The sequence below is a fragment of the Cnephaeus nilssonii genome (assembly GCF_951640355.1).
Source record: "Cnephaeus nilssonii genome assembly, chromosome: 9".
Classification (NCBI taxonomy): Eukaryota; Metazoa; Chordata; class Mammalia; order Chiroptera; family Vespertilionidae; genus Cnephaeus; species Cnephaeus nilssonii.
In genome coordinates, this window is record NC_137080.1 from 7,149,693 (window position 1) to 7,163,085 (window position 13,393).

At 40.4% G+C, this 13,393-nt stretch overlaps 1 protein-coding gene across 9 annotated transcripts in view; it reads left to right on the forward strand.

Annotated features, from left to right (window-relative positions):
* Positions 1 to 13,393, forward strand: part of IPCEF1 (interaction protein for cytohesin exchange factors 1) — a 135,952-nt gene that overhangs the window by 54,439 nt on the left and 68,120 nt on the right. For 6 of the 9 annotated variants that reach the window (XM_079780687.1, XM_079780683.1, XM_079780684.1 and 3 more), the window contains exon 3: positions 6,172 to 6,218. In XM_079780687.1, the coding sequence (XP_079636813.1) occupies positions 6,195 to 6,218 (24 nt within the window). In that variant the 5' untranslated portion in view covers positions 6,172 to 6,194. Of the gene's footprint in view, positions 1 to 6,171; positions 10,743 to 13,393 lie in introns of all 9 variants that reach the window. The other 3 variants (XM_079780690.1, XM_079780688.1, XM_079780689.1) reach the window with 1 other exon arrangement.

Consider the following 13,393-nt stretch of genomic DNA (forward strand, 5'->3'; position numbering starts at 1 on the left):
TGCTATGTGGGGGCTGCCATTGTAGGCAGACAGGGTGTGCTTGGGGGACACACTGTAGTGGACCCAGCCATTGACATGTTGCCTACCAATGCCCCCTGTGACCTCATCTCTGGCCTGGTGGTCCTTTCTCTACATGCTGTAGCTTCTTGGGGCTAGCGCTAACCAGGATTTGACCACAAATCCCTTTAATGGGACCTACGCATGAAGCTAATTTAGACCTCAGTGTGACTGGCTCTTTTCTGGAAGTCCCTGGGATTTCTGTCACTGGCCTAGGAGAGGAGGCAGGCACCTTGCACTGATGTCCAAGGTTGCTGCTAAGGTGTGTGTGTGTGTGTGTGTGTGTGTGTGTGTGTGTGTGTATGTGTGTGTGTTTGGGGTATGTGCAAGTATGTTTTGCTTGGCTCCTGCCTATATAAATAATTTGAATACCCAGAAGTCAGAGTATTAGCCTGATTCTGGAGGGCTAGTGGGAGCAATCAGGGGACTGGCATCTTATGACTGACAATCATGAGAGCAGAAAGCAATATACAGATCATGTATCTTATTAACCAATGACACCCAATACATTTAATAAAAAATAAAGTAAATATTTTTTAAAAAGAGAACAGGATTAAGCTCATAGAGATGCGGCCCAGTGCTCTTCAGACAGCTGGTCAACCCCACACTCCGGTGAGAGTGCCTCAATTGGGAGCAATGGGCACAGGGCACACCTGGGTGGCCCCTGCTGTGGCCTCAGAGCAGATCAGCAGGGCCCCGCGTGCCCAAGTGTAAGGGCATGCTGTGGGCACAGACCACAATCTCTGAAGTATTGGGTTTGGGATGGCAGCGGAAGGGCAGGGGACCCCGCCAGTCCAGACAGGCAGGGAGCTTCATGCCTCCCCGAGGTGCCTGGCCAACAGCTATTTGTTAATTGGTGCAGGTTGTCCCAGGAAAAAGAAGCGGATTGTTCGAGATCTCTTGCACTTTGCCACTGACTTGTTACTACGGTAAAATGGTCCTTTCTGAGCAGAGATTGACATTGGCTGAAAGAGGGCGTTCCCCCCTTTGATTTGTGGAGTTTTATGTCTAAGCCTTAATTGTCAGGACTGACAGCTTATGTGGGAATGCACGAAAAAATGTAAGGAAGAAGCCTGCCAATCTCCTCAGATGCATCACAGTATTTCGTGGTGTTAAAAATAATTTGAACCATCATCGTTTCTGTTGAAAAAAGGCTACAGGTTGGACCTGGAGAGCATATGCTAAGTGAAATAAGGCAGCCAGAAGAAGACAAACACTGTATTATTTCACTTATATGTGGGATCTAATGAACAAAATAAACTAACAAGCAAAATAGAAAGAGACTCTCAGATACAGAAAACAGACTGACAGCTGTTGGAGGGGAGGGAAGTTGGGGTCGGGGTGCAGAAGGTGAAGGGATTAAGCAAAGAAAAAAACAAACAAACTAGACACAGACAACAGTATTGTGATTACCAGAGAGAAAGAGGGGTAGGGAAGGTAGAAGATAGTAAAGGGGCGATAAATGGTGATGGGAGGACTTGAGGTGCTGAACACACAACTCAATATACAGAAGATGTGTTATAGAATTGTACACCTGAAACCTATATAATTTTATTAACCAATGTCACCCCAATAAATTCAACTCTTAAAAAACGGTGGCCCATAAAGCCATCTGTCAGTTCACCCTCAAAGTGGAGAGACAGCGGCAACGCAATGCAGCAAGACAAGTGGAAAGTTAATCAAAGAGAGAAAATAAATTTAAAAGAATGACAGTATTTTAAAGCATGTGGAATCAGAGTGACAATGGGGCTTACATTCTTAAATAATTTAAATAGAGCCATATTTTTTTACTTTCATAAACTTCCTGGATAAAGCAACAACCCCAGACTACCTCCACCCCACACATCACTGTGCCTGCGCTCCCTGGAAGGTCACCTTGCATTTTGCTTTCATCTCTCCTGTTCTGCCTTGACAACAGAAAGCTCCTGCTAATTGGCAAAACGAATGGATTATTTCATGTCCTTTGCTTATCCAGATGAGCAAAGATGAATTGTCTCTCCTGCTTCCCAGGGCATTGCTTTGATGGACTACCATTTCACAGGCCATGCTTGCGTATAGATGGTTCTCATGGTTAGTTAGCATGCACCTTGTTGCCACATATATTACAAGCTTTTTGATGACTGAGACTTCCGCCTCAAGAATAAGCACCGCTTTCTGTTTCCTCTTTAGCTCCAGTTCCTGGATTAAGAATAATGCACATTGTTTGCCTGTGTGCGTGAACTTTCTATAAATCCATTTGTCGCTCTAAGAATGTCTTGTCATCCCTGGCCGGTGTTGCTCAATGATTAGAATGTCAGCCTGCACACGAAAGGGTCGTGGATTTAATTCCAGATCAAGGGCACATACCTGGGTTGCAGGTTCCATCCCCAGCCCAGTCGGGGTGCATGTGGGAGGCAACCAACTGATGTGTCTCTCTCACATCAATGTTTCTCTCTCTCTCTCTTCTGTCTCTCTCCCCCTCCCTCTCTCCTTTCCACTCTGTCTGAAAAGCAATAGAAAAAAATATCCTTGGGTGAGGATTAACAAAAACAAAACAAAACAAAGTCTTGGGAAATGCTAGCATTATAATTTTAAAGGATAAATATGTTATGAATTATTCTACGGTTTTTTTAATATTTTAGTTCAGAGTTATGTTCTTTTCTATTAAAGCTCTGTAAAAAAGAGAATAAACCTAGCCCACAGTTTATTTAAATGGGAAAATGATCTATTTTACAATACATTATCTTCTTTTAAAAAACCGTGAAAATGTTAGCCATGATGCTCATTTTCCTGCATCACTTTCAAAATTTTAATGTCTATGTGGGAACAATCAAGGCAGCTACTTTTGGATCAGTTGACCCTATAAATCCCTTTAGTGAAATTTTTTTTGTTCTCAAACGTTGCTAATTATACTAGCAACTGCCTTCTTTATCAATTGAGCATTTGTTGTATATCGATAGTCTTGGTTTATTTTGTTTTCAAATTATAAAAGGACCAGAGTCCATATCTCTGACTTAGCTGACAGGAATAAACTTGCATTTTGTTTGTGCCTAAAACAGAATGGAATGATTCTTCACGTAGTCAGTTTGGGAGGCGTTAATAAAATACCACAAACAGTGACTGCTTGACGATAGACATTTATTTCTTAGTCTGGAGGCTGGAAGTACGACATTGGTGCCAGTGCAGTCAGTTCTGGTGCGAGCCTTCTCCTGGGTTGCAGACTGCTGTCTGCTCAGTGTGTCTTCACCTGGAGAAGAGACTGTGCTAGCCTCTGCCCTCTTCTTCGGAGGGCACTAATCCCATTTATGAGGGCTCCACCCTCATGACCTAATTCCCTCCCCAAAGCCCAACCTCCGAATGTTTTTGGGGGGTGAGTAGGAGACACAAATATTTAGTCCTTTACAACCAGTATATATGAAGGAAAATCTTTCTTTCTTCCTTTTTTTAATTAACATTATAATTCATTTTTTAAACTAAAATTTTGATTTTTGTTAATTCTTACTCAGGATATTATTTTCCTTTGTTTTTTAACAAGAGTGGGAAGGAGGAGGGAAGAGGAGAGAGAGAAACATGGATGTAAAAGAGACACATCTATTGGTTGCCTCCTGTATGTGCCCGACTGGGGCCTGGGATTGAAAATGCAACCCAGGTGCTTGACCTTGAGGGGAAATCAAACCTGAGACCCTTTGGTGTGCAGGCTGACACTCTAACCACTGATCCACACCATTTGATGATGAAATGTGTTTTCCATTTTTCAGTTACAGAGTTTATCAGAATCCACTTTATTTTATATTGTGACTTTTTAAAAAATTAATGACCTTGTTGTTTTGGCGAAGTCTCACGTTGTGGTCTGTTAAATTGTCCTTTACAGAGGTAGCTGTATCGAATAGGACTGAGAAAGCTATTCTCTTAAATTCTTAAACAAGGCATCAGAAATGTTTCTGGGGGAGTAGTTAGGCAGTTAAATCAACCTTGAAGTGCGGGAGCTATTTTATTTGATGAAACTTGTTATCACACTAGCTCAAACCCTTTAGTTGTGTGCTAATTCCATTAGGAAAAACAGTTTTCTATAACAAAGCTATTTCTAAGTAATTGCTCCCATTGAAGGTAATTGCTACCACAAACAGAGCTTGCATTGTGCCCTACATGTTTCCCGAATGATATTTCACTTAATTCTCACAAAAAATCCTAGGACTTGGTTATTATTATTTCTGTTTAACAGATGAGGCAGCTGCTGTTCAGAGAAATTAAGTAATTTTATAAGTTTCCATATTTAACAAGTGGCAGAGTGAAGTCTGTTTGACAGGTCTGAGTGTACAGCAGTTTCAAAATATTATTTTTGGTTGTGTAGCCATAAAATAATTTGGAAACCCTATGTACCCACTTATACTTTAAATTGTCATTTAGAGTTTTTGTCATATGTTTAAATAGTTGGGAAAGATGTAATTTCTGGCATATTATAAATCTTGATAGTAATGAAGTTTAGATTTCTTTATAAGTATAACCTATGTAATAAAAACATCACAAAGATTTGGTATGTCCTATTACTTTTTAAAAAAAGTTATACTGTGGTGGGGAGTCAGAAGTTAAAAAATCAATTGCAAAATTAATAATTCAGTACAATTATGAGAATGTCTATGAATAAAGATAAGGTTCTAGGAGGGCATATAAAAGGGGTTGATGCCTAATACGATCAGGGAACACTTTCTTGACTAAATGGTATTTGGTCTGAGGGCTGAAGGTTTAGATGGTATAAGCCTTCTTGGGAGAGGGCTGTTGAAGAAGAACATGCACAAAGGTTCTGAGATTGGTAAAAACATGTTTAAGGTTTTTTTTTAAAAAGCCAGTAAGTCAGGGAAATGGAAAGAAAGACATGGACATGATCCAAGATGGGGCTGGAGAGGAGACAGAGGTCAGGTAGGACAAAGCCTTCCTTTTAGGAGATTTTCATGGTTTTGTTCTTTATCTCAAGACTCAGTGGCCATTGCAGAGATTTAAAGACAGAAATGAATAGTCATGTGCATTGAGGAAACATCACTCTGGGCAAGAAAGAAAGCTGGGACATCAGCTAGGATGTTCACGGAGTGGTCCAAGTGGGAGGTGCTGGTGCCTTGGACAAGGGTAGTAGCAGTGGCTATAGACAGAGTGGATAGCTTAAGAGATAGTTAGGAGGTAAAAAGATATAATATGTACAAGAGAAATATTGCTCAGGATCCAATAGAGGCTTAATATCTATGACCAAAGCTGTGTAATATCAACAAATCCCAATGCCTAGAGGAAGAATTAAAGATAATTTTTCCCCTTTTTTCTTTCATCACCTCCTATGGGTTTTCTCTTTGGTATTTTACAAATAAATGTTTTATCCAGATTTATGTAATATGAATATGGCATTTTTGACATAAAAAAGGGGTATTCATTCTTCAAAAGTTGGGAACCACTTGTATAAGAAATCAAATCACAGGGACTACGGACCCGTATTTGTGGTGTCACTAGGAAGAAATTGACAAGCTTTCTGTCACTAGGAAGAAATTGACAAGCTTTGGGGAAAGTTTCAGTGGCTTGTGGATGTTTAACAGGTTTCTTGCTTGTCAAAATCTGAAATTAAGAGATCTTTTTTCTTTTTGTTTTCACCTGCTTTTCTGGAAACCACAGAATGTCTTGATTTTCAGGTAATCCACTACAAAGTGTAATACATCAAAAGTGGCTCATCGCCATATGAAAGTTGGGACTTCAGAGGCAGGGGATGAGTTGTATTTTCGAAATTGTTTAGTTATCACCAGAATGACAGTGATGGATCCAATAGTTCCACCTCTTACATTGCGTTGTTCATCATGAAGAGGAAAACATTTTTACTTTTCAAAGATATATGTTTCTAAGTAATACAGTAATAAGTACACAAATAATATTAGACTTGAGAGAGTACTGAGAAATGTGCAGATGAAATTCTGACTTATTTTGTAAACTCACTTTTAAACAGCTGGTTTATTAAGTTGTGCTTAAAAGTCCATTTAATGAATTGCTTTTATTGTGAAATTTGTCAATTGAAATAGAAATGCCTACCACCCTTGCCCCCACGTTTTTATGGACATTTCAACCCCACATTTATCTGAAATCTCTTTTCTCTTCTAACTTTAGTTTCTACCAATTTGGAATCATACATGGCTTCAGATGGCAATTTTCTCGTAAGTACCCTTTGGAACACCCTGGGTTTTAGATATTAATCGTTAGCTTGGTGAATGAATAAAAATCTAGACAAATTGATTTTAAGGTTGGGTAGGTAATTATTGTCCTCCACATCATTAGCCACAACTGAACTGAATGATCCTTTGTTAGGTTTCAAGGTTTTCTTATGATCACCAAGCATTTGTTTAAAACTCCTACCTATTTCCGACACATAAGCAGGATTTTAATGTACTGTACACGAATTGTTTCTGTTTTTTAAGTTAACTATGGTACCAGTGCAACCGCTATGGGAACAAATTCTGTTAATTATTACACTGAAATTGTAGGTTTCTTTAAGAATAATTTCATAAATTTGCCTAAATTAGGTAAGTCAACTGAGCAAGGGTATTATTTCTAATAGATGAGAAAACGTAGGCAGGGAGAATTGAGATGTTGGTATAAGCAGCACACTGTTTCTCATAGAAGGGGATTCAGGGTGGTGTGGGGTTGTATGTGTGCAACTTCTGGCAAATCTAATGACCTCACGAGCGATCCATAGGTTCGAGTTTTTGGAGTAGAGCCAAAAGCAGAATCAGAAGTAGAGTGTTGAGAGAAGGTAGGACAAACTTCCTGCCAAATATGGAACATGGACAATGGTTTCTGCTGCAAATTAGAGAATGGATGTCAAGGCAGGTTGTGGTAATAGTGATGGGGAAATTGAATCAGACAGCTCCTGGAAGGAACACCTTACTGAAAAGCAGGGCAGAAGACAAACGATCTGCTTACTTTAACAATTTCGTATGCCAGAAATAGAGAAGGCAACTTTAATTCTGATGCTAATTTTAAATGAAGAAAAATAGCTTGCTAGTGATAAAAAAAAAATGGTGGGAACTTTGGGAGAAACAGGACTGCCCAAAACTAAAAAATGAAAATATGAATTATATTCAGTTCTGTACCCTAGGAAATGAACCAGCTAAAACTTGCAGAAAAAGGAAGTATGATCCATGGGATACAAATGGGTGGGTGTTGTTCGATAATAGAAATGTGAACCATTTCAATGAAGATAGAAAATAACAGCTAAGAGGATAAATGTGGACGCAATGGGAGACTTTTGCTAAAATTAGATATAAAAACATATGCACAGGATGTTAAAGGAGGCTCCTGCGGTCAAGGACAAAAGCAAATAGATATCGCATATCTGTAAAAATACAGCCAGGAAGACTGAAGTTCAGAGTGCCCGAAGTTTATAAAAATTTTTAAGAAGAAAAAATCTATAGGCCATGGACCTAGGCGATAGGTGGTGAAGGCCTGGGGTTGGGGACGGGGGCAGGCTAGAAGAGGTCAATGGGTGAATAAAGGGCACATATGTAATACTTTAAATAATAAAGATTAAAAAAAATAACAAATCCATATGATTATAAGCACATGTGTATGTGTTATATGGGAAAATATGAGAAGGGAGAATTAGGACTGTTGGATCCTTGAGAAAGGTAATGTAGTGTTGCATGCTTACATTGCTTCTTTTCCATTGCTTCTCCTCCTTGAAAAATAAATGGAAATTAAGACAAGAGAACACGTAAGCACTTCAAATTAATGAATTCATTCATTCAATTATCCATTGAGACATTCTTTTAATGTTCACTGATGACCCCTCCTGACTATCAGGTTTCAGCCACTGTACTAGGTAGGAGGAGAGATTGAATTGTGACTTAAAACCAGTAGAAATCTCTACATCTTAAAACAATAAAAGCATAATGCTGGATATGGGAACAAAGACTTCAGATGTGATTACCTAAGGACTAACGTATCATCCATATTATTCTCAATCTAGAGTTGTTACCACGGTAATATGTAACCTGCTGGGCACCAGTGGATTCCGTTTTTATTGGTGGGAACTCTGGCTATTTCTGGGTCATTCTCATTTCATGAGCCAACCTCTACTCCTAGATTCAATCAGCTCAGCTCTCCCCATGTGTATATTTACCTGTTATTTTTGTCTTACCGCCAATGCGTCTGGGCTGTACTGCTTAACGTCTCTCTTAAGCATTTCTTCCAGCTGCTTTTCAGTGATTACCCTACTTTATCTTTCCATTCAGAAAATTAGTTCCATTTTCTGCTGTCATTTGTTCCCCAAATAAAATGTAGCACAGGAGACCTATTTTTATGCCAGGTAGTTTCGGTAGGCTTGACACATTTGACCTAATCACATCCTGGATTTCACTTCATTTCCACTGAACTAACATTTATTGAGCTATATGTGTGGCGTGTTGCTTGGTGCTGGGGTATGGAGATGAGGAGCTTATCACTGGTGGGGGAAGGGCGATACTTTTAAGGCAATTTTGTTGATTCTGAACTGAGAGTTGTCATGGAGGTTGGCATGGTAAATGGTGTTAACAAAATTGCTCAAGACACTGGATGCGAAGCATTTGAAATTTCATTATGTGTGTGGTAGAATACCATTGTTCTTTTTTGTTAAGCTGATTTTGCTATTGGATAGTATTCTTTTCTGTCCTCCGAAAGGTAACAGCAGAATTTTCAAAGCTAAAACTTCACATAGAATCAAAGATATTAACTCACCAAGTGCTGTTGGTTTTACCTCCTAAATATTTCTCCACCTTCATAGACACAACACTTGACCTTCCCTCTGCCTACCGGTTTCTTTGCCTCTACACCTGCCCCCCTCCAATCCCCTTGCCACACAATAGCCAGAGTGAATTTTCCTAACTGCGAACCTGATTATGCCACTCACCTGCAGACATCTGCTCATGGCTTCCCATTGGCTTTCGGGTAAACTTTATACTTGCAAACCTAACTTACAAGGGCCCTGCATGATGCAACTTTGCTACTCTGAACCCGGTTACAGCCCACACTCTGTGGTTGATGTCTACTGGGTCGTACCTGCATGCTATTTTAGACCCTCTATGCCAGTGATGGTGAACCTCTGACACGTGTGTCAGTGCCATTTCTGATGACACGCGGCCGCTGAGGCGGCCACATGCCGAGGATGAAATATTTATGTTATTTAAACTATAAATATTGCAAAATAATGTTTTTTCCTCAAAGTGACACACTACCCGAGTTATGCTCAGTTTTTTGGCAAAGTTTGACACACCAAGCTCAAAAGGTTGCCCATCACTGCTCTATGCACAGGTCTTTATCTTTCAGATCTTTGTTTTTATCAACTCATCGGGTGCTTTTCCTGGCTCCCCAGTTCTGGGTAAATGCTATAATGAGCTACATCATAGCCCCTCTGTGCAGACCTTATTATCCGGGTTTACCTCTATGTCTTCTGTGTTGGATTGGGAGCTTGCTTGGTGTTGAATCTCTAATCCTTGACACAGTAATTTTGTAGTAATTACTAATTTGGGTAGTTGAGTAAACAAAAACCATAATTTACCAAATTGTGGCCTGAAAAAAGAATGGACTAAATCACCTTTAGAAACATCATAGCTTGTTGGGAAATCTTCAACACGATTAGATTTGGTGCAGTCTCGAAACATCTCTAAAAATCCATTTGCGTTGTTCTTGATATTTATAAGGCTTTCTATATATCACACTGTGGTGATAACAAAGTATTATACACTAATTCAGTATTGCTAGTTTTCTTTTATGATTCATTACTCACATAGATAAGCAAAGAGACAAACAAATAAAGGGAAATAACAACCAGCATATTTGAATCTTAAAAGCTTCATTAAGAAAGTTCTCTGGTCTCAGATTTTAGCAACAGTATCTCAGGTAAGAAAGGCAAACAGCCTTAGTTAAAGATGACAGGCTCCAAGGGGACGGGCCCATTATCTCCTTTACTGTTGTACATAATTCTTTCCCCTTAAGCGTCTGAGATTTCTCACTCTGACAATGGCTCTCGTGGGGAAGAAATGTCAGAATGATCTTAGATCAAAACTTTATGACAGTGTTTGCTCAAGAATTCTTTTCAATAAAACTCCTTCATTAAGTAGCGCCTGAAAAGAAAATGTCAAGTGAAAACGTTTTCCTGAAACAAAAGGCTCTGCGTGTCAATCGTGGTGACTTTGCTGGGTTTTCACGCTCAGGAGGGCCAGCTCTCTGGCTGCCAATGGCCTTGCACTTCTAGCCCTGTGGTTGGGTGACCTGCTGGTGCCTGGCCTGTCATCGCTGGCGTGAGCAGTCTAACAGCAAACTGGTACTTGTCGTGTTTGCCTCACAAGGAAGTCCTGCTTCTTTACTCACAGAACATGACTCGTTGCCCGGTCTTAATGTGTCCCGCGTGCCGTGAAGAGGCCAATAGGATTCCAGCCACCATGGGCACCTGCTCTGCCCCTGGCTCCTTCTCCATGCCCGGGGTGTATGTCTCAGGGATGTGATGATATTCAGAGATGAAGGGAGGAATATATGTTTTCACTTCTTTTAATCAACTAAAAGCCGCTGAAATTGTGGCAGCTTGTTTTTTTAGGCTACATCAACAAAAGTCTGTGCTGAACTGACTGAGCCTATGCTGCTGTGATAAGCCTGCCGCACGGCTCACACTCAGGAGGCCATTTAACACATGCGCTGTTAAATCTGAGGTAGGACTTCAAGCGAGAGGTGCATGGCAGCCCGTCTGGGTAGGGGCCTGTTAGCTGTCACTGCAAAAACTTCTGTCCCTCCTCCCAGTCCCCCTTCTCCAGCCCATGCATTTCTATTTTTGGGTTCCAGATTCTTAGTAGTTGGAGGATATGGTTAAAACAGGATGCTGGAGAAAGCTACTGTGGTTTTTGAGGAAATCATATTTTAGATCGAAGTAGAGATTTGTTCTGTACAAGTCCATTTCACATTCAAGGAAATACCGAGGTTCAACTCTCCAGGTGGGTTCAAAGTTAGTGTCAGTCAATCCCAGGGCTTTTTCTCTAGTGTGCGCTGCTTTGGAGGTGAGAAAGGTGTTGGACCAACTTTTATGTTGCTTAACTCTACTGATGTTATTTATGAGTGAAGGCATTTCTCAGCTCTGAATAATCAAGCAATAGATGGCTTTTCAGATATTTGTTAAATCTCCACCCATGCAGGCACCACTATTAAGGCATCACATAAAGTAAAAATGGATGTGAGACACAGTTAATCCTTTGGGAAATATTCACTGAGTGACCCCCATGTGTCAGGCACTGGGCTAGGTGCTAGATTTGGGAGTAATGACAAGTTCAAGACCATCAATTCTCTCTTGAAGTCTTGATCAGTCATTGGATATGAACAGTTATTGTCATTAAGTTACAGAGTTGAAAAGAGATTTGATAAACTTTAAGACGCAACATGATTGAGTAAATGTGTGAGATAGGGGAAAGGGACTATCTGAGATCATACATCGGTTCTGGGTTGGACCATTGGGTGGATAATGTTACTACTATGTATGTGCCACACAGATATAAAAACAAATAAATTATAATATTCATTTCAGAGACATCAGCAAAGCATGTGGGGGTACAGACATCAGAAGCAGAGTAACGCAGAGTTCCACAACAGGGCTAGGAGTCCGACTGGCCCAAGGCCCATTCTTGGCTCTGTTGCTAGTTATGTGTGATTGGAGGGGAAGTTACTTAACCACACCAAGATGAAGTTCCGCATTTGTGAAAAGGAAGATAAAAATGGTACCTACTATGAAAATCTTTGGGAGATAATATGTCAATTATTACAGTGACTATAATAAACAACATTGAATGATTATAAGATTAATATAAGAGCTAACTGCCCTCTAAAGTCCAAGAAAGCTTCCTGGTGGAGATGGCATCTGACCTGGGTCTAACAGGATAACTAAGCATTAACCAGATGCAAAATAGGGAAACAAGGGAAAGGAATAAAATACTCAAAAGTATGAAGTTGCTAAGGTGCCTGACATTTCTGCAGAATAGAAAAAAGTTGAAGGTACCAGGAGAGGAAATGCACAGATGTCTTGGAGGCATATTGAGGCTGCTGTGGGCAGGGATTGTGATTGCAAGATGGAACCTTACAAGTGAAATGACTGGTTTCCACTCAGTAATGGTCCTGTGAGTTCACATTTTCACACTCCACTCTGTTGCGAACATAGAGCAATGATGAACATAGAGCAATGATAGGCAAAAGGAGACAGGAAACTAAAAGAGCACAATTAGACTCAACAATGTGGTAATCATCTCTGTGAATAAGAATGACCGAAGCTATGGGTCTGATGAACGCCTCCACTGGAGGCAGCAAGTAGTTTACCTCCTGGCCCAAGGCAAGGGGGTAAAAAATGCTCCACTCATGTGAGGAGAGCTACTTCTTGATGACAACGGTAAGTGGGGGCTCCCCAACTTGTGAAAGGGCTAAAGATTAAAACACTTAGCAAACCATGGCTTAGGTTAACACCTCAGGGCCTAGGGAGAGAGGAGATAGAGACAGTCTCTAAATCAGGAAGTGAACCTAGACACCAGCTAGGTCTAGGACTGAGTATGCAAGATTCTCCAGGAGAGCCTCAGGACACAATTGTAGGACTGGTAACACACCAAGTGGAAGTAAATCCCAAACTGGTAAAGGGGGAGCCAGGGAAAGGGAGAGAAGAATGGGGGGGGGGGGGGGGGGGCGGAGAGAGCCCTTCCATTCACAATTCTGCAACTTTAAATTCTAAAACTTTTACAAAATGTTAAGACAGAATAAAACATTAAAAATTTGAAGATAACTTTATTTGATGTGAAATAAGTTTTTTTAAAGCCTGAATGTTAAGATTGTTGACAGAGAGTCTTCCAAACTGTGTTTATTTATTTCTTCAATTCCCCTTCATTCCTAACCCACTGGACTTGGTCTCCTAGCCCAACTTGACAACGAAGCTATTTTTGCCAAGATCTCTAATGAACTTTCCCTTTCTCTTTTACCCTGGCAGCATTGGATGGTTTGGACCCACCTTTCTCTTGAGTCTCTCCCTCACTCCCATGATAATCCCTCTCTGGATTTTCTTGGTTTTTCAGTGGCTGTTCTTGCTCAGTCTCCTTGGAGTCACCTCTTCTACTGCTTTTGTGCAATGTATCGATCTGCCTTTGGATTCCGACTTCTGTCCTTTGTTCTTCTACACATCTTGGTGATCTTATCCAAACTCAAGACTTCTACTCTCTGTATACTGATGATTCTCAATATTATACCTTTAGTCCAGATTTTCTCCAAATCCCTTGACCCTTAAATACTATACATACTATTTCCACTTGTGTGCTGCATGTGCACACCAAACTCAATATGC